Genomic DNA, 21349 nt, shown 5'->3' with positions numbered 1-21349 from the left:
AAATAAAAGTTAAATGAAATTAAATGAAAAATACCAGTTTACAGAGCCTAGGCTGTGTATTTACAACACCAATTTTTTTTTCACACACAATACGGACAGGTATAGTGGATCCTGATGTTATAGTATAGTACATCACTGATGTTTAACAAAAAAGTGATTTTGACTACAATCATTCTTGAAATAGCTGACTCCACCTTTCCACCTTTCTTTCCCTCTGTCACAGGAACCAGTCCATGCTGTTTGGAGGGCGGCCCCAGTATGAGAACGTGCCTCTGATAGGGAGAGGATCCCCCCCTCCCTCGGTGTGTTGGCCATATGAGACGTTTGTGTCCTATGTGTGATGACGATAATGACCTCTACACTGCTGCTAAAACTATCAGACAGCATGGCATCAACATGAACAGAACAAAAAATATATACATATATATATATATATATATACAGTATATAGGCTACACTGTGTAGAACCTCACTGTCAACACTGAAGGGAGCAATGCTGCTCTGCAAGTTATGGAAGACTGCTCTCTGCTGGCCATTGGCTGAAAAGCATTCACTTTTAGCCCAGTGCCGTCTCTGTATTCCAACCCACTAAGCTCTCAGCACATGCTTGTGTCCTTTTAACTACTCCTGCCTAGGTCTTACAAAGCAATAGCTAAGACTAATGCATACATTCATAGTATGTGTGAGACAACTAAGAGGTTTTGTTGAATACAGACAAGTGCAGGTAATTTCATTTCAAATGGTAGAACTACCGTGACTCTATTCACATGTGGTGTGTCTCAAAAGCTGAAAATAGATTATTTATTTATTGAAAAAAACAAGAACAGGCCATTGAGAGCAAGTACTCTTTTACCACTACGTCCAAACTATTTTACATATAAAACCCAACAAAAGCACACTACAGTGTTTTTTTAACACCAAAATATGTATGATGAGTCTTGTCGCCTACAGAGAGTAATATGAACATTTAACAAAGAATTTACTTCAAATACAAAACTATGTTGCATAGTGAATTAAGTAGTGGTGCTGTGAGATCCATATTTATTATCTTGTATGACTTCCATGAGCTTGAAGGACTGCATCCATGCGGTTTGACAATGATTCATACAATTTATTGATGAAGTCATCAGGAATAACAAAGAAAGCAGTCTTACATGCCTCCCAGAGTTCAAGATTCTTTGGTTTGGTCTTCCATGCTGGAAGGCAATATCAATAGCCTAACATATCAAGAAGTATTAGCTACCTCTTACATTCCCAACCATAAAAGGGGTCACATTTTGCAGCATGGTGGTGCTCCATCGCATACTTCCATCTCTACATCAAAGTTCCTCAAGGCGAAGAAGATCAAGGAGCTCCAGGACTGGCCAGCCCAGTCACCAGACATGAACATCATTGAGCATGTCTGGGGTAGAATGAAAGAGGAAGCATGGAAGACCAAACCAAAGAATCTTGATGAGCTCTGGGAGGCATGTAAGACTGCTTTCTTTGCTATTCCTGATGACTTCATCAATAGATTTTATGAATCATTGTCAAACCGCATGGATGCAGTCCTTCAAGCTCATGGAAGTCATACAAGATAATAAATATGGATCTCACAGCACCACTACTTAATTCACTGATGTTATGCAACATATTTTTGTATTTGAAGTAAATTATTTGTTCAATTTTCACATTACTCTCTGTAGGCGACGATACTTTTGTCCTGCCAACATCTGACCTTTCTCTGTTCATTAAATGATCAATATTTCTTCAGTGACGCAATTTTATTTTAGTTTATTAAACATAATTTGGGAGGGTTTTAGCTTTCATACGAGTCATTTCTAAAACCAATGGATTAATTAAAAGTCAGGTTAGAAGCTGTTGTTTCTACAAAACGGATAAGTGACAAGACTTTTGTCCGGGACTGTAGTCCAAAACAGCAACATCAACACATATGACACGTCTCAGACTCAAAAGAGAACACACACTTTCACTGTGCTCTACAGTCAGCCAGAGGCACTGACTCAGTGCTTGGAATGCATTTGGTAGCACTCCACATACAGTACTTTAAAAAAAAAAAAAACTTTTGAGGAAGAGAATGTCGACCATTGTTTGAAATCTTATTTTTGCCTCTGTGAGACACCTCTTTAACAGGCACTGGCATGCATGTGTTTTTATTTTATTTGTTCATGTAACGGATATGCTTGAAACATTGTTTTTGTTTTGGCAATGCATTTTTTTTAATGCGTCTTCTCAATGATGTGTCCAACTGCTGAATATTTTCCAGTGTTTTGTAACTAACCCTTCTGTTTTTTTTTTCTTTATCTGATCAGATCTAAAATGCGTACGTTTTTATCATTGTTTGATTTCAATCTCCTTCCACTCTGTGAAACACACTGTTGGCTAACCTCCATAATGACACTGGCCATTCAGAATGTTTTGACCTATAATAACCCCAAGAACCCGATTAGGCTCCATACAGTCCCATCGGCTGTGTGACTTTTGGCTCTTCTGGCACGGTTTTATCCACAGAGTGTTACATGTGAGTGTAACTTATTCTATCACCCCCCCTGGCCACTCCTCATGCCCTCTGTGTGCTCTTAACCTGCTCCCCACCACGGTTAACTATCCCCCGATTAACCCTGAATCAAAGAGCAGCAAATCAAAATAAATGGTTCCCAAGCTCAGACCACATCATACCATTTTGATGTGTAATTTGATTATGTTTTTTTTACCAAATCAAGTGCCTATGTGCTAAATTGTGTTTTTCCCATCCTTTTCCCCTGCAGTATTCGCCCAGTATGAGGACCACCTATCTGTCTATGACTGATGCCCAGATCAGACACTTTGGGACTGACTTCCAGGTGTAGCCGGGCCAACCCATTGAATACATTTTACATGGAAGCAATGTCTGAGACTCTGGAGGCTATCTTCATGGCATATTCTCATGGGAGCTGCGGCCCTTCATCCCAGTCTTGAGACATGATTGCAGGCTAAATGAGGCCAATGCAGTCCTCTGAAAGTCCTGCATGCAGTTTTAAAAAGACAGGTTCATCCTAAGACTGTTGTTGATATTGTTGTGATGTATGGAACCACTTCACTCCATTGTAAGCATTGCTATGAGCCAAATCAAGAGCCTTTAAACTTATTGGATTTTTTTTTGCTTCCTCCTGTATTCCAGTGGCCTGCATTAAATATGACCAGTGTTATGGTCAGTGTTTTGATGTGAATATGTCACAACAGAGACATTCAATTATAGCATTTTGTCTTTTTTGCAAAGCCTGTAGTCGTTGGCACTAACTCCTTCATATGTCAGGACTTCCAAGTAATTTTGTAATGGTTCTATATTAAATGACACATCATTATTTTATAATATTACATAATGAAAGATGTCAATAAAAACCAAAACTAAATATTGTAAATTTGTAGTAAACAGCCAAAGATGCTTGATATTTGTGATCCATTTGAATTGTTCTCTTTCTAAGATAGATGGTTACTTTATGATCATCTCTTTTGTTCTTGTCGTACTACTGTCTAACCTGCTGATCAGGGGGAAGGGTCAGACAGTCATAACTGAAGGGTTTTTAAGATGGTTTGCTACGTTTGGCAACTATAGGGCTATATTGCAGTTGCATGTTTGACAAATTCCCCTTAGCCCATCAAAACATTCAATGAAATGCAATGGGATTCAATTATTATTACATGTATACTGTGCTGTGAAACAGCCGGTAAACCATGAACAGAATAATGCAGAAATGTAAAGTTTGTTCCAAGTCCAATTCATGTCACATCAGTATCATTTGAAAGAGAAATATTTGAAGAAATCTGCTGTATGCTGTTATAAGGGTTGACTAATGTATCACATTGAACTAATGGATTGAACATAAATGCTGTATTATACTGCTGTGTTGTGTCATTCTTCTCTACTATAACAGCCTTTTAACCATTTACTACAATGTAGCCTACTTTTATTTACCATCACTTCTGGAATGACCTGTAGTCTAGTGAAGGGATTAGGTTAATTGTAGCCTATTGAGTATATTGTACCCGATGTCACGCACAGGGTCTATTGGTAGTAACCAAGGGCGTAGGATTATATAGGGACGGTAGGGTCCCGACCCTACCAAAATCCAGCCTCTACTGTGTAGTCCCTACCAATAATACACCCGCTGTCCGTATTGTTTAGGCAATAATTATAGTACACAAAGGGTTAAAAATCAGTCTCTGCTAGAAGTCCCGCCTCTAAACAACTATCGCGCTTTGATTGGCTGTAGCGGTTTCCCGCAAACCTATATTCAACCTGATTGGCCGTCCCCGCTGTCACTCCATCTACTTGTTAAAAAAAAAAAAAAGCTACCGGCAACTTGCTAGTCCCAGACAGGAGGAGCAACAGGACGCCTCAGTGCATAGCTAATATCTGCATCTGCGAGTGTAAGTTCTGCCTTCGGTCACGTCAGCGAGACGGATTTTAATATCAGTGATGTCATTTGCAGTAACACTTATAATTGTGTGTGTTTTATGCTTGTGCGTGTGCGCGCGTGCTGTGCGTGCGTGCGTGTGTGTGTTTGTGTGTGTGTAGGATGTCGAAGAAACGAAAACTGGACATAATAGACTTCTTTGGAAGTGAACGTGCAAGTTAATTAAAATGTTATATATTTTAGAGCCATAACAATACTGATATTGATTATTAGTCAGCATAGGCTATAATGCCAAAGAGATCCGCATTTTAAGGTATAGGCCTACCATTATTTTCATGTTTTATTTGTGTGGAAAGGGAGCAATGGTTTAAAAAAAAATTTGGGATAAATAAACATTAATTAAATTTAATAACCTTTATTTTCCTTCAAGGTTTCCCTCTCATGTACAGTAACAACAAGCACATTGCAGATGCTCATGTGATTTTATACATATATATTTTGGGGGAATAAAACATAATAATTGTGTGAACATTTTGTCTACCCATGTATGTACCCTAATATATCTGTTCATATGTCATGCATCAACATACTTCTGTCAGGTGACAGACAGTGGAGAGACTGGAGGAGATAGAGGAGGAGAGACTAGAGGAGGAGAGACTGGAGGAGATAGAGGAGGAGAGACTGGAGAGGATAGAGAAGGAGAGACTGGAGGAGATAGAGGAGGAGAGAATAGAGAAGGAGACAGAGACAGAGGAGGAGATGCTGTAGAAGATGAAGGAGAGGCTAGAGAAGGAGAGGCTGGAGGAGATGGAAGAGAGGCTGGAAATTCACAGGTGAGGTTCAATAATGATTAATATGTTAGTCATGAGATTCAGTTGCACCAGAGTAAAGTTGAAAACTCTTCTAAGTTGACTCATTTTCTTTCATTAGTTGCTTTAACCTATAACATTACAGAATGCATATTCTCTTTTGATATTCAGATATGCATTATAAACATGTTAATTAAGCCGATTTATTGATTTTTTTTTCAATTATCATTGCGAATACAAAAAAAACCTATCAACTTTAGGAAGCACTTTCATATCCCACGGACCCCACCAATGTCCAAATCAAACCTACTCCCTTGGTAGTAACATAACACCAGGCTAGTGTTGTCTCAGGTTGAATGACTGATAGTAACCCTAACACGTGGACCTACAACCACACACAACTGATCTCCATTACAACAACACAATACACGTTTCTCAGTGGGTTGCAATGGTTAGGCTACCACAAGCTCCACAGGCCTACAATATGCGTGTGTGAGTGAATGATTTCATCTGATTAAAACACACTTGGGTTAACTACTTTAACTGATAAATGATAATGTGTACTAGTTGTAACTATCAAAGGATCAAGCAACACTTCTTGTACACTCAAGTGGATCATTTTCAGACGATTTAGCAAGTAATGCTAATTATTGCTCATTGCCATTTAGAACGCTACCAGTAGACTACAGAGGTTGTACGGTTCCACTGCTACGGATTACCGATTGAATGTCCTGCCTCGCTTGCCGTAGGAAACACGGAAACTACTGTGGATACGGTGGTAGCTTTAGCCTGCTAGTCATATAAGGCTCTATAATATCACGAGAAAATGTTCGCTAAAAGGCTAAATTGTGTCTCTTGATGAAGGGGGACGTTGAGGGGATGTGGCTGAATAATGGGCAACGTTTTTGGGAGAAAGAGTCTACCCTCTCGTGTAACGGAACAAGACAAAGCCATTCTGGTGAGGACTGCTAGCTAGCCGCAGATTAGAGCCGTTATACGGACACAGGGCAACATGGATTATTGATGTGTTATATCTGACTGTATAAGAATGCCTTTTTATGGGACGAGCTAAATCTCCAACATCTGAATATGTGACAGCTGTTGGGATGAACCTTACCACTGTGACACAATAAGAAACACTGTACATCAAAATGCAGTAGCCTACGAAATAGTAATGTAACGAATACATGAATAGGCTACATCAGTTTTTTCTACATGGCTATTTTGAATACAAGTTAAAGGAATACTTCACCCATAAAGAATCTTTATAAAATCGTTATTGTAATATAATGAATGAGGTTTTTCTTCCCTTAGTCTTCCCTCAGTCTTCCCTTGGCCCAGCTGTCCTGTTAATCCTAACCCTACATTTTACCATATGTGATGTCACACATGAGACAATGTAGGGTTAGACAGTGAGACCATAAAACACCCTTTCTTCTCAGGCTAGGATGAACTGATTTCTAAAATGTTTGCACATTTATATTACATAGGATCTCAGAGTTAAATACACCTTCATATGTCCACCGGTGGTCTCTAAGTAAGTTAGTTAAAGGTTCAGTAAGCGGAACGGTCAGTTTAGCTAACTTCCTGTCACTGACTGCAGTTAGCAGTCCCCTCTCTCATCCCCACATCACCACATTAATGCACTGCGGTCTTCAAGCAGCGAGTTATCTAGCACCATCTCAAATAAGTAAGTGTGATAAAACATGATAAAAAAAATCAAAACAGACATTGGGAAGGATTTTTACCTGCTCCGCCATTGTAGGCGCATAAACATTCACCCATCTGTTGCTCTGCATGTGCACCGGCAGTGAGACGGGTGCCGGTTTGTAGCGTTCTCTCTTGTGATTGGATATCAGTTTCGGGATCCCCGAAAAGTTTATTTGCCGATTACATGCAGAGCGAGTGACTGAGAGATCGGATTTATGAAACGCACACATTATATAAGTGATCACTGTATGAATAAAGAGCGATTTAACACTTATATTAACATAAATAAATCGCTTACTTCACCCTTAACTTGACTTGTATAATGTTCTATTTGTAATCACCAGGCCTACTTCTTTTATACCTTTGCTAATTGGTCAGCTAGATTTCACATATAATAATGCATTTTAAATGATACAGGTTATGGTTTATTGTTCAAATACATCTGAGTAACCCTCCTTCCCCCCTCACCCCTACCCCCCACCCAGCAATTGAAGCAGCAGAGGGACAAACTGAAGCAGTACCAAAAGAGGATCACCCTGCAACTGGAGAAAGAGCGACTTCTGGCTAAACAGTTGCTGAAAGATGGCAGGAGAGAGTAAGCAAATATAATAGAAAATAGCCTTCTCAGATAAGATATGCAAATACTCATACTATAGGCACACTATTACAAGGGCAGGCACAAGAAAAAAAAGAAAATGATTGTAATATTTGAATGAATACTCATACGTAACCCGTTTGCTAGCAAACACTGTGCTTTAGTGTATTTATTGTCCTATAATTAATGCTATTATTAGGTAGGTTTTGAATGGAAAAACAACAACAACAACACTGCATGCATTCAAGCGTAGTGTCGCACAGCCAGACCACACAACAGCTAGTGGTATAATTCAAGCTGAACTTCACTCATGTATTTGACACATTTGAAATCTCCCCCCCCCACCCACCCCCCCAGTGCAATGGGTCATCATCACCACCTGTATCTACATATATTATGTATTACGCAATGCTAAATACATTTTTTTCTTCTATTCAAAACATACTCTTTGCTATTTCATGTTTTTTTTGCCTTTGTATTTGTTTTTGTAGGAAAGCACTGCTGCTGCTTAAGAAAAAACGATATCAGGATCAGCTACTAGACAAAACCGAGAATCAGATTTCCAACCTGGAGCACATGGTAAGATTTATGATGCCAGCACACACACACACACACGCAGACACACACACACACACACACACATACACACACACACACACACACACACACACACACACACACACACACACACACACACACACACACACACACACACACACACACACACACAGATTAGAGTGTGTCAGTTCTATTCTCTATAGTTTAGGATTTCAATGTGATATGACAAATTACAAATTCAAATTCTGATCTCTTGCTTTTGTTCTTTAATCTCCCTACTATCGTGTCTACAGGACAATTCAATCAAGTATTTAGTTTTTTGCCAAAATCATTATGATTAGAGATTTTTATTTTTACATTAAATTGCCCTCTATATACAGTGACATAAACCACCACTGTGTTAATGTTGAATGAGTGAATGGAAGCTATTTTAATTTACCATCTAAATATATTTGCAACTTGTTTTTTGCTTTTGTTTCCCTGTCAGGTCATTTACACAGGCATATTCTGTCATTTCATGTATACATTTGTCAACAGGTGCAAGATATTGAATTCATGCAAATTGAGATGAAAGTCATCGAGGGGCTCAAGGTGGGCAATGATTGCCTGAAGAGTATGCACGAGGTAGATATTCTCCTCTGTTTCTTTTCCTGCCTTTTGTGTTCAGACAAATATGCCTTTAACAGTCACTTTATAGTAATTTAAGCTTTAAATGTGCAAGTGTGTATACTTAAACAAAGTTTCCAGTGATAAGCATACTTCCTTTTAATCCGTGGGTCAGGATTGAACTGAGTAGAGGGGAGCGGTGTGCTTTGTGTTAGCATAGCTGGCGCACATTGTTTGAAGATTAAAGGATTAAGAAGCAAAGCCTTGACTACAGCAGTGTGACATCCTTGGATACAGTGCACGGATGCCGGCTTGGTGCATTCACAAGCCCCAGCCAGAATGTGTTCAAAAAGGCACTTTTCATCCGAAGCACCTTTTCTTGGCCCCTTAATGTCTACTGCCTTCTCTTGTTTTTGTGACAGATCATGTCGATTGAAGATGTGGAGAGAATCCTGGATGAGACGCAGGAATCAATTGAATATCAAAGGGTAAATGTCTGCTTGATGTCAGCCAAGTACACCAGAACAAATCCCCCTTCTTCTTATTTTACAATATGTGTTGAATCAAACTGAAAAGTACTATATAATATACAGTCCCCTCCAATAGTATTGGAACAGTGAGGCCAATTCCTTTATTTTTGCTGTAGACTGGAAACATTTGGGTTTGACACCAAAATATGAATATGAGACAATAGATCAACATTTCAGCTTTCATTTCCAGGTATTTACATCTGGATCTGATACACAACTGTGAAGATAGCATTATTTGTAAAGGAACACCACATTTTTCGGTGAGCAAAAGTATTGGAACAGATAGACTTAAAATAAATTAAAGTGAATTAGACTTAATATTTTGTCACAATCCTTCCCTTGCAATAACTGCATCAAGCCTGTGACCCATTGACATCACAGAACTTTTCATTCTTCTTTTGTGATGCTTTTCCAGGCTTTCACCGCAGCCTCATTCAGTTGCTGTTTGTTTTGGGGGGTTACTCTCTTCAGTCTCTTCTTTAGCAGGTAAAATACATGGTCTAAATGGTCTGGAGATTGACTTGGCCAGTCTAAAACCTTCCATTTCTTGCCCCTGATGAACTCCTTTGTTGTTTTTGCAGTTTTTTTTGGATCATTATCTTGCTGCATGATGAAGGATCTTCCAATCAGTTAGGTTGCATCTTTCTTTAAATTGGCAGACAAAATGTATCTGTAGACTTCTGAGTTCATTTTGTTGTGTATCATGTGTCACTGTGTTGTTGTAAAGATTAACCTTTACCAAAGTGATGGAAAGGCTAAAGTTTGCATGGCTTCTTCTCGGTTGGGCTCATTAATCTTCATTGATGATGTAACACATGATGACAACAGCAAAATGGAAATGGAAGGTTTTAGACTGGCCAAGTCTATCTCCAGAGTTAAACCCTATAGAGAATGCATTTTACCTGCTAAAGAGGAGACTGAAGAGAGTAAACAAACAACAACTGAAAGAGGCTGCAGTGAAAGCCTAGAAAAGCATCACAAAAGAAGAATGCAAACGTTTTGTGATGTCAATGGGTCACAGGCTTGATGCAGTTATTGCAAGGGAAGGATTTGCAACAAAATATTAAGTCTTATTTACTTTAATTTATTTTAAGTCTATCTGTTCCAATACTTTTGCTCACCCAAAAATGTGGTGTTCCTTTTCAAATAATGCTATCTTCTCAGTTGTGTATCAGATCCAGATGTAAATACCTGGAAATTAAAGCTGAAATGTTGATCTATTGTCTCATATTCATATTTTGGTGTCAAACCCAAATGTTTCCAGTCTACAGCAAAAACAAAGGAATTGGCCTCAACGTTCCAATAATTTTTGAGGGGACTTTATAACTGTACGTTAAAATTTAATATATCAACATAAATTCACTAACGTTACATTGTTGCTAATGGTCAAGAAGCATAAGTACTGTTCTTTAATTCCATTTTATTCATGTTACTTTTGTAATTGACTAGTAACTGCTTTGATACTTTCTTCATATTACAATATACTATACATTAGGAGGAGGCGGGCTGCTTAAAGCTATAGTGTGTAACTTCTGTTGCCCCCCTCCCCGCCATGAGGAATTTTGAGTAATTAAAACAACAATGTCAGTGCATCTACATAATGTAAGTAAGCCTTTGGTGATCGTGCAAGGATTTTTAAAATCCTTCTGCTTTGCGTCCAAGTTTTTTCTTAGCAGTAGAATCAACAACTGAAACATTTCTTGGGCTCTTCTTGGGATTTTTCTGAGCTCCTGCACCAGTGTCGTGGACACACACACACACACACACACACACACACACACACACACACACACACACACACACACACACACACACACACACACACTAGTTTATAAACGCTGCTTTACTGAGAAATAGAGAATCATCTTTGTGTCAACTCATTTGGCAATGGCTTCAATATCAACCCTCATTCATTTATATAAGACAGATAAGCACTGAAGCTTTAAGTCAGAACCTTCATAGATGTTTTTCCTTGCTTATAAGTAAGCAGGAAGACTTGAGCTGTCACTGTGCTAGTAGCAGCTGACACTCTTTCTTGCTCCTGCAGCAAATAGATGACATGCTGTCTGGAGCCCTGACACAGGAGGACCAGGACGCTGTTTTAGCAGAGCTGGAAGCTATCACTCAGGTTGGTGTTAAGCAGCATGTTTAACATTTCATTCAACACAAACACAGACACACACTCACTCACTCACTCACTTACTCACTCACTCACTCACTCACTCACTCACTCACTCACTCACTCACTCACTCACTCACTCACTCTCTCTCTCTCTCTCTCTCTCTCTCTCTCTCTCTCTCTCTCTCTCTCTCTCTCTCTCTCTCTCACACACACACACACACACACACACACACACACACACACACACACACACACACACACACACACACACACGATCAGAGTTCCACACACACCGTGGTCTGTTGTTACCACAGGCCTCAGCTGGTTTTGCACATAGCACTTCCCACTGGAGCAACGCTGCGGTTAAAGCCGTGATTCAGAGTTGAGTCAAGTTGGGAATTTTCATTTCTAAACTGCAAAGTGGCGTTTTGATCTGTACAATGTCTATCTCTGTCGAGGAGGAATAATTCTAGCAAAGTTTGAAGCATTTGAAATGGAGCCAGACATACACACTCCTGAGCATATCAAAACTACACACATTGTAGTGCTGAGTTGAACACAGACTCTAAAGGTGTATTCACACTGGGAAAGTCCGCTAGTTCACTTGCTTTGGTCCAGACCAAATAGAGTTTTGATTTTTTTTGTTTGGTGTGGTCCACTTTCATATTGCCCCTTCTGCAAGTGAACCAGTATTACGAAGCAAAACCACACGTGATCTGAGGTCATTCATTCATTGGACAGACATTCTGGGGTGGAGAGAAACAGGAAGCACAAAGTTTAAACTGCGAAATATATATCATTGATATAATATGGGGCTAAAAATAATAAAAGGGCCTACATCTAACCTATAAATAAAGAGGAAAAACATCAAATTATTGTTGTTTCATATGGTCATAATGTGTAGCCTTATGTCAATGCCACGTTATGTGGCTTGTAGCCTACGATGTGAAACATAATTTTTACTGTATTTTTGGTGCTGGACGCGCGTCACACGAGAAGAATAGGCTCAAGCTGACACTCAGCTGATTAAGCTGTGTATCAGCTGGGTCGGCGCAGTTCAGCTCCAAACTGACACAGGGATAGTATTGACGGTCCCGTACATGGGAAGCAAAATAAAAACACACACTTCTTGCGCAGCGTGAACCTGTTGGCACTGTGCGAGAGACGCTCCCCTCTCCTTCATCTGATCGCTGAACACATTCAGCATTTATATTGTTCTGGGCTCCCGGTCAAACCACAACTAATCTTCCTAACAATGGCGACAACAACACTTTCCCATAATGTGAAGCTGACGGCTATTTATTAAAAAAGAAAAGAAAGAAAAGGCACAGTGCCTCCTGCATTTGGGTCGGATCGAGTCCGAACAAATTCACACCACAAACGAACTGCAGCAGAGTGCGTTTGGAAACGCAGCGAGACTACCTCTTCAGCTGGGTCTCGGAGCGTTTGTTTGGTCCGCACCCGAGTGCGATTGCTGTATTCACACCTGCCTGAAAGATGCGCACCGAAGGCAGAAGTGCATCTGAGTTCGTTTCAACCGAACTAAACACGGCATGTGTGAATACACCCTAAATCTCCTCAATTTATTTATTTTTTTAAATTTTCACAAGCATGGTGCATGACATGATACAGTAATATGTATTTGTAAATATTCTCAAATTTGACATAAAGGGGCCGGCGAAAAAAATATTCCTTTTTCTAAGCTTCAAATAGGGTTATGGTTAAATAATGTACCTCCATATTTACATATGTGACTTAAAATTGAAGACTTTAAAATGGCCCTTCTCCTGAAACAGGGAGAAGATGTAGCACTTCCAGACGTCCCCACTGAGCCCATGCCAGAGGTCCCAGAGGCAGCTAAAGCCCAACCAGGTACAGTCAGCCTTCTTATTCCCCGCACAAAGCATTCCTGGATACACTTTCCCTGCATTCCAAATCGCATACTTTCTACTTTTTAGTATGGTTTAGGATGTCCCGATCCTTGTGGCCAGATTTAGGATGGTTAGAAAGACCCGGATGTCTACTACATCCGGCCAAGATTTTTAGTGTTGAAACAGCATCCGATTTGGGGCGATTCTGACCCATAATCCAGTGCGAACATGAATCAACGGAGCCTCCATATGAAAACAAGTGGGGACGCGACGGATATTAAAGCAAGAGGCAAGATCAAGGCGCAATGTTATGATAAATAAATAAGTAAAAATATGTCCCAATAGTATGCCTACTGCATCCTAACTAGATTATTTTTATCTTCGGATGTAGTATATAGAATAGAAAAAAGAAAGAGTAAGCGATTCGGAACGCAGGGTACATGTATTTGTAAATGCTGCCGGACTAATTGTATTCGCTTTACTCTGACTTTCTTTCTTTCTAGAGAGGAGAGAAGCAAAGGACACATCAGACAGAGAGATGCTTGCAGCCTAAACAAGACTTGTTCAGGACTCGGCTGTCTTTTTTACAGATGGGCTTTCTTTTGGCTTCAGTATTTCACCCTTAGTTGTTAGTAGGTGATGGTTGGACCCTGCAGCCACCAATGCTAGTACACATTTTACAGGGACCAGCTATGTGTCTGTATTCTGGCTCAATCCCCACTAAAGAGTCTATATGAAGGAAGTGAAGTTTTCTGACCTGGATTAGGAAAAGTCATTTCACATTTTTAACTGGTCTGGTGATGAAGTAACACTATGAAAGGAAATATTTGTAGATGTTTTACATGTTAATTTATGTTTTCCATAGTAAATCGAGCTGTGGCAACATTCTGTTTTCTTGGCTTTTCTTTCGTACACTGATTAATATCACTAAAAGTAGACTTTTTTTAGTTTCCTTTTTTCTCCACAAGGGGGCACTGCTCACTAGTTTCATTATTATTATTCATTCAGTTAACCTTTATTCGAGAGAGATCAATTGAGGAGTGACCCTCATTTACAATGATGTGGAGTCAAACAAATGCAAAGCAAAAACAACAATACATACATAATATACAATGCAAATACATCAAATACACAACAAGCTAATAGCCAAAACAACTGAAACATTTAGACAGCTATTTAGAATGGCTTCAATTAAAATGAAATGGGTGAAAGTACAATATAGCCTTATTTAAACATGTATAGGTAGATTTCGGCAGATTTAAAATTATATTTCTAAATTTGTTAAAGGATATGAAGACTGACTGAAAAGTATACAACTTAGTTGTATTCATTCACAACCTGTGTGTGTGTGTGTGGGGGGGTTAGTAGAAAGCTCAAGTTGCTGATATATATGGGATATGTTAGGACTAGAAAGCCAATATAGTAACAATCCTACACTAAGTGGGCACTTACACTCTTAATTAGCATGTACAATGAAGCTATAGCACAAATTATGCACTGTGAGGAAAACATCATGGTGTTACTGAAAACAGTGACAGAGGAGTATTACTCGCCTACTACAGCCTCACAAAATGAAATGAAGATGTACAAATACCCCTCTTGTGAATGAACTTCAGAGCCACAACTGAAGCACACGTGACGGGATGGGTTTATCATGACAGCAGCAGTGTGCACAAAGGCAGAAAACATGGCACATAGCGCAGGATGCACACTGTCCCTGCGTTCCTATCCCCATACTTCCCTGCTATTTAGTATTAGTGGAGGTCCTGGGAAAGTTTTGTATGCGCTTCATTTAGCGGAGAATATCTCAACTGTTATAGACTAATATGACCCCAGTGAACAACATGGGATGTGTGAGAAAATCTCTATCCGGGACGAAAGTCCTGAAAATGACCACAACTGGTTACACTAGTATCACACTATGTGGTGAACGGGACTTTTTATTTCCTTCATAGATATCCGCATACTTTTTTTACCAGATTAATCTTCATATTAAGAGAAATACTTTTTGTATTACACTTGTCTAAAACATTTAATAAAATATGCAAATGAGGCAATATCTCATTCAATATGCGTACATACAGTACGTAATAGGTTGACAGTTTTTTAGACATTTTCATTATATATCAAATCAGAATGTTTATATTCTTCTATGACCTTATACTCATTGTCATTGTGAACATTGTGATCCCCCAGAAAAGCTGTAACTTCAAGGGTTTATATGTACGCATATTTAATGAGATATTGGCTAATTTGCATATTTTATTACATTTTTTAGACAAAGTGTAATACAAAAAGTATTTCTCTTAATATGAAAATTAATCTTGTAGAAAAGTATGAGGATAACTATAAAGGAAAAAAAAGTCCCATTCACCACATAGTGTGATACTAGTGTAACCTGTTATGGTCATTTTCAGGACTTTTGTCCCAGATAGAGATTTTGTCACACATCCCACATTGTTCACTGGGGTCATATTAGTCTATAACAGTTGAGATATTCTCCGCTAAATGAAGCGCATACAAATCTTACCCAGGACCTAGACTATATGCCAGAAAGCGATTTAGGATGTCCCAATACATGCAGGTCAATTGTCGCATGCTGAAAATACCTAGATGCCCCACTAACTCCAATTGGAATTTGCAGTATTTGTCTTTATCTTGACATTTCTCTGCAATAATCATGTGGCCCTTAAACTCTTCTGTACTTCAGTATATAGTGTAGTATAAAGAAACATTATCTGATTTGGAATGCAGGGTGTGAATTTATCATTTATGTATTTTTCTTTTGGCCTGTTCCATGAACCAACCCAACCCATGATTTTGTCCAAATGATGAACAAATAGCTTTTTTTTTACCTCTCCTAAATCTTACTGCCGTTGTGCTGCCTGCCTATGGGCTGTTTAGGCCTAGAGCTTTGTCTCTATAGGCTACCTCATCAAAACAAACCGGTAGTGTGCTTAGGAAATATATGAAGGCAAGAGCAATATTTATATCATTTATTTGTGGGAGGTACACATTCGCCTGTAGGCCTATAGGAAGAGTGGAGCTCGGCTGGTTCAGAAATGGGCTATGAGGGGCGGGCACCAAATCTGCACTTTGACAATATGGGGCTAGTGATGCACGGGAAGGTTGGATTTATGCTGTGAGCGCACAAGTGAACAGACTATCAAAAACATGTCGAACATCTGCAATTGCGATTGGACGGTGACTTTAAAGTTGCATAGAAAGGCTAAACGCTAGTTCATTATAGCACCTGTTTACAGTTTAAGGCTATAGTAGCATACAGTCAAAATACAGTTTTTGTATTATACCTATTTATTTTATTTTAGGGCTTTATGGTAGTTAATAAATTGTTGGCACACTTGTTTGAGTGACCTTTCTGCCTAGTCACAATATTTCGATAATAGTTAGACACCCCCGCGTCTTCACAGTCTTGGTCTGACGACGGCTGGAAAAAAACGAGGCATCGAGGAGCCAGTGAAGGCAGCAGCGGGCTGTCAGCTGTGGGAGAGGAAAGGTGTGTTTAGTTGGAGTGGGATTCCGGGAGCGAAGCATCGTCTCACTCTTTCTCACGGGCGCATTGCCTCGCCTATTGTTTGATCGATTCCGTGTGTGTTCACCCGGTTTCCCCCTCTTTCACGCTGATACACGTTTCAAGGATAAACACCGTATATGGTCCTGGCTGAAGACTGCACGATGTCTCGCACGGACGAGGTTCACCGCTTTACGGAAAATGTCTATAAGGTAAGGGTCAACTAATGAATAAAGTTTTGAGACTCATTATGATAACTGTCTTGTGTCTGCTGTCAGACTCTCAATGTAATTCCACGGTGAATCTGACTTATTATTGTAGTAGGCTACAAGAGCTTTCAGAGCCGCGCGTCTTTTTCTCATCTTGGATAATCTCCCTAGGGAGAGGCACAGTGGCTCAGTTGGTAGATTTTCTGATCAGTTGCCAATTGACCGAAACGCTCCGCCTCCACATATTCCTGCGCGAAACCAGATTTGATAATTAAGGCAACACCTCTCAGAGACATTCAAAGTCACTCGTTCAGTGTATTCCTACATGTAGGCCTATAGTGTAGGCTATATCCCACCTTAGTCCACCTGATCGTAGGCCTACTGTCAGATGTTATAGGCTACCATTGGGTTTCTATTGCCTGGTTTTCTTGCTGGAATAGGGACAAATTGCATTCCACAAGTCAGTGTTTGACGGGCAGAGGAGGTTGGGCTTATGTGTTGCAACAAGCAAACATTTGCCCTATAGGGATTTCAACATTCAAACCTGTTCTACATAAAGACCTGTGTGAACTCAGCATGCAATAAGCGTCCGCAGTGGGGTTTATCATTGATTGATGCATTTTTTACTATTATTTATAGCTTTGATATGAAACGGCTGGGCGGAATACAATTTCCATTACAATTACTTAGAGCCAAAAACACATCTAAGTTAGGCTACTTGCTTTTTTTCCAGCCAGAAGTCCTAAATCAAAGTGTGTGTGTGTGTGTGTGTGTGTGTGTGTGTGTGTGTGTGTGTGTGTGTGTGTGTGTGTGTGTGTGTGTGTGTGTGTGTGTGTGTGTGTGTGTGTGTGTGTGTGTGTGTGTGTGTGTGTGTGTGTGTGTGTGTGTGTGTGTGTGTGTGTGTGTGTGTGTGTGTGTGTGTGTGTGTGTGTGTGTGTGTGTGTGTGTGTGTGTGTGTGTGTGTGTGTGTGTGTGTGTGTGAAGTTGTTTGGATCAGCGGTTTTGTAGAAAACTGTGTGAAAACCCGGTCAATCCTTGGTGCAATAGTAAGCTGCTACCATATCAGTGCTAGTAGATGTGCATAAAAAAACAGCGGCATACCACATGAAAACAATACACAGGTTCTACCGTAACACCACAAATAGATGCACATCAAAACCCAAGCAGAGGCTCGGACACAAGTCAATAATGGGCAGCTAATAAAGGGGTATGTTAATCATTTATTAGCCTTCCCTAACAATTCCTTATAGTGTTGTGGTATTATTCCACTGAAATGTTTAATCTAACCTTCTGCATAACAACTAATCAAATAATGGACTGGTCATTTCAGCAATCATTTCTACATAGCCTAATGGTTTCAAATGTAGCCTACTCTGGACTCTGATTATTTCTGCCATGCTTCAGAGTTGCAGATACCATACTAAAGGAATGTAAACAGAACTTCATGTTATGGGGGCTCCACACCTGATTGTTAATAGTGTAATAATGTGAAGGTGTGTGTGTGTGTGTGTTTGTTTGTTTACTGTTGTGCTCCTTTGTAAAGCGCTTTGAGAGGAGAAAAGCGCTATATTCAATATATTATTATATGAAATATTATTATAATCTCCCAGTTCCTTTTTGAGACTGTACACAATTTCTTTTCAATATAATAAAAAAAAAACTGCCCTAAGCCAGCGGTTGTTCCCCCCACACAAAGCCATAAAGAGGTTGAGGGTATCTGCTCCTTCTGCCAGAGGGAATAGAAATCCACCAGAAAGCAGGTCAGATGAGCAGAGAGCACTGACTGACTGACTGGTGCTTCATTTAGAGCCAACAAGGGAAGTGGACGTTTCAGTTTCAGGTGGCTATTTCTGTGCTTAATTGGTCACACACACAGCACACAGTGTATCATTTTCTTTGTGAGTTGAATGCGATAATGTAATTGTATGTTTTTTTTCCCCAAGTGTTTACACTATAGTGCTGTCCTGTCCCAGACTTTATATTTTCTCAGTCTGCGTGTTTTTAATCCAGAGATTGGACTGATCGAGATACTATTTGTTCAATCAGAGAAAAAGGGCATGGGAGAGATATTCTGCCTTCCATACACCAAAACCATCGTTGAAAGATCTTTTGAAAACTTAGTCGTGCCTGTATTCAGTTGTGTTTACCGGTGACCTGGAGATTGGGCCTATAATGTTAGGCCAATAATGTCAGCGTTTTTACTTTTATCCCTTTTAATTATAACGCACACTGACTGAAAAAAAAGAAAAAATCCTGAAGGCTCGATTTGAACAATCTACGGTCTTCCGACTGTTTTTCTGAGGGCAGCCCTAGTTTAAACCTAATGTGGGTTAATCAACAACTGTAGATGTGTAGGGGAAGGTGGGGTGATTTGTGCAACTTTTTACTCAAAGTGATTTTAAAGTGAGGCCTTGACAGTTATGTCTTCAACTCAAATATGTACATATATTTCAGGATGTTGTGCATCCCTGGCAATAAAAACTTTGGATCTGGAATAAACTGTTTAAGAAATATAGCTTTCGGAAAAAAAGTTGTCTTGTCGCACAAATCACCCCACGTAGTGGGGTGATTTGTGCGTCATTGTGTCACAATGACAAAGTCACCATCATCATCTTTCTGGCCATCTGAACTCTCATCAGTGGTGTCGTTAAGTGGAATTGAGATGTCACTCTCTCCTGAGCTACTGTAGACTATCACTTTCTTTTGGTGACCAGCGTATACAGCCATGCCACTGGCACAACTCTCAGAAATGTACTTTGCACTAGTTGCTCCGTGCTTGTGGAACCAACTGCCACCTGACAAATGTGATTCCCCCTACATTTCTGCCTTTAAATCAAGGCTCAAAACCCATATGTACACCCTGGTGTTTCCTCCCCATTAACCTCTGCACTACTTACTTACCTCTGCACTACTATCTGTGTTTATGTGGATGTATGGGCTTTACGTCTTTTATTTTGGTTATTGTTATTTTACCTTCATTGTTTACCTACTGAATGCACTATGTACAGCACTTTGGACAGTGCAAACTGTCATAAATGTGCTTTTATAAATACATTTTACTTACTTACTTACTTATAACTCACCCAGGCCCTTGCGCACAAATCACCCCATCCCCAGAATTTTGGATAATAGGCATGATGCAGCAATTTAGGGTTGACATTGTGCTAACTATATAGACTCAAAGTGTAGCATACCAAAGCACTAAAACATGTGTCAAATGTTTTCAAACGTGTCTATAATTGTTCAGACACAATAATCAAAAAACCTTGATCATGGAAATTTTACTTTGAAAGGCAAAACACAGTTTTTTGAGCTTAAATGTGCTTATATCTTATTCCTTGTGTCTCCCTTCTTTACAGGATGAGTCAAATGGATGGCTCTTCTTAAATATGTGGTCACATTTCCAATTTCTTCCACGGTTTTCTAGAAACAAGGGGTTTTGCAACTTCCAAAATGCACAAATCACCCCACCTTCCCCTATATCCTGGACCCCTGAGCAGAACAGGGGCCTTTCATAGATGCTATTTCTCATTAGCTGGGCTCTGACCTTCCTTTATACTTCCCTACTATATAGTATGCCAGAAAAAGATTAGGGATGTCCCAACACATGCACGTCAATTTTAGTATGCTAAAAATACATACATTCCCCACTAACTTCAATATCATTTTGGAGTATTCGTCTTTATTCTTGACATTTCTCGACATAATGAAAACAAAATCTTCCTTATCTGATGTTGGTTATTTAACCTTTTTTGTGTTGCAGTGGCCAATTCTTTTGGACTGATGATTAAATGTGTGTTGGAAGGCTCCAACAGCCAGATATCTAACGTTAACTTTGGGGAGAATTATCCAGACTTCCACAGCTCATGGCTGCATACACCTGGCCATATCTCTCCCAGTCACACATTTTGAATCCTTTAGCAGACGGTGTGTTGTGTTTGTCTGTTTTGCATGCAAGCAGAGAAATCTCCTGAGATATAGGAGATGTAAAAGCATACGCTGGCTACAAAGTCAGTGTGGCCTAACAGCTGGGCAGATACTGATTAATGGCATGGGGAGGAGAGGGGGAGTAAGTGTGCTGCTGTGACTCAGGTTAGCCCAGTTGAGTGTGTGTGTGTGTTTAACAGGGTTGGGACTGTAGGCACAGTGAGGGTGAGACTGGGGATTGAGAAGCTCACTTCAAGTGTTGTGCCTTTTGGTGAAGGCCACAGGCTCTCCTAAAGGATTGTGAGATTACTTTTATCTTAAACAACAGGGGGAGTCAACACCGTAAACCTAGCAAACCTAGCTATTCCCCTGTGACTCACTGCAGTTCTCCTGCCTCACATAATAGTCAGGCAGTTCCAGACATGGGGAGTTCTATAGTCATTCCCGCACCGACGGGGATGAGACGGATAGTGTGTCACTCAC

General features: G+C 39.8%; 3 protein-coding genes across 4 annotated transcripts in view; all 3 read left to right on the top strand.

Moving 5' to 3' along the window:
- Nucleotides 1–3747, top strand: part of ttyh2l (tweety homolog 2, like) — a 40258-nt gene extending 36511 nt beyond the window's left edge. The window contains exons 13-14 of the mRNA XM_080043126.1: nucleotides 224–302; nucleotides 2769–3747. Coding sequence (XP_079899252.1) covers nucleotides 224–302; nucleotides 2769–2849 — 160 coding nt within the window. The 3' untranslated portion in view covers nucleotides 2850–3747. The remainder of the gene's footprint in view (nucleotides 1–223; nucleotides 303–2768) is intronic.
- Nucleotides 3748–5968: 2221 nt separating this feature from the next.
- LOC307262786 (charged multivesicular body protein 6-like) lies at nucleotides 5969–14081 on the top strand. Its single transcript, XM_080043763.1, has 8 exons — nucleotides 5969–6164; nucleotides 7402–7511; nucleotides 8003–8090; nucleotides 8607–8693; nucleotides 9098–9163; nucleotides 11253–11333; nucleotides 13124–13199; nucleotides 13702–14081. The coding sequence occupies exons 1-8, from the start codon at nucleotides 6099–6101 to the stop codon at nucleotides 13749–13751; spliced, it is 624 nt and encodes a 207-aa protein (XP_079899889.1). The 5' UTR covers nucleotides 5969–6098; the 3' UTR covers nucleotides 13752–14081.
- A 2374-nt stretch (nucleotides 14082–16455) lies between these two features.
- Nucleotides 16456–21349, top strand: part of LOC307262884 (BAR/IMD domain-containing adapter protein 2-like) — a 69353-nt gene continuing 64459 nt past the window's right edge. Inside the window, exon 1 of one of the 2 annotated variants that reach the window (XM_080043893.1) lies at nucleotides 16456–16942. In XM_080043893.1, coding sequence (XP_079900019.1) covers nucleotides 16871–16942 — 72 coding nt within the window. In that variant the 5' untranslated portion in view covers nucleotides 16456–16870. The remainder of the gene's footprint in view (nucleotides 16943–21349) is intronic. The other variant, XM_080043894.1, reaches the window with a different exon arrangement.

Source organism: Ammodytes marinus (assembly GCF_949987685.1).
Source record: "Ammodytes marinus genome assembly, chromosome: 16".
Taxonomy (NCBI): Eukaryota; Metazoa; Chordata; class Actinopteri; order Uranoscopiformes; family Ammodytidae; genus Ammodytes; species Ammodytes marinus.
The sequence above is the reverse complement of the archived record's forward strand: the minus strand, read 5'-3'. Positions and strand labels throughout refer to the sequence as shown.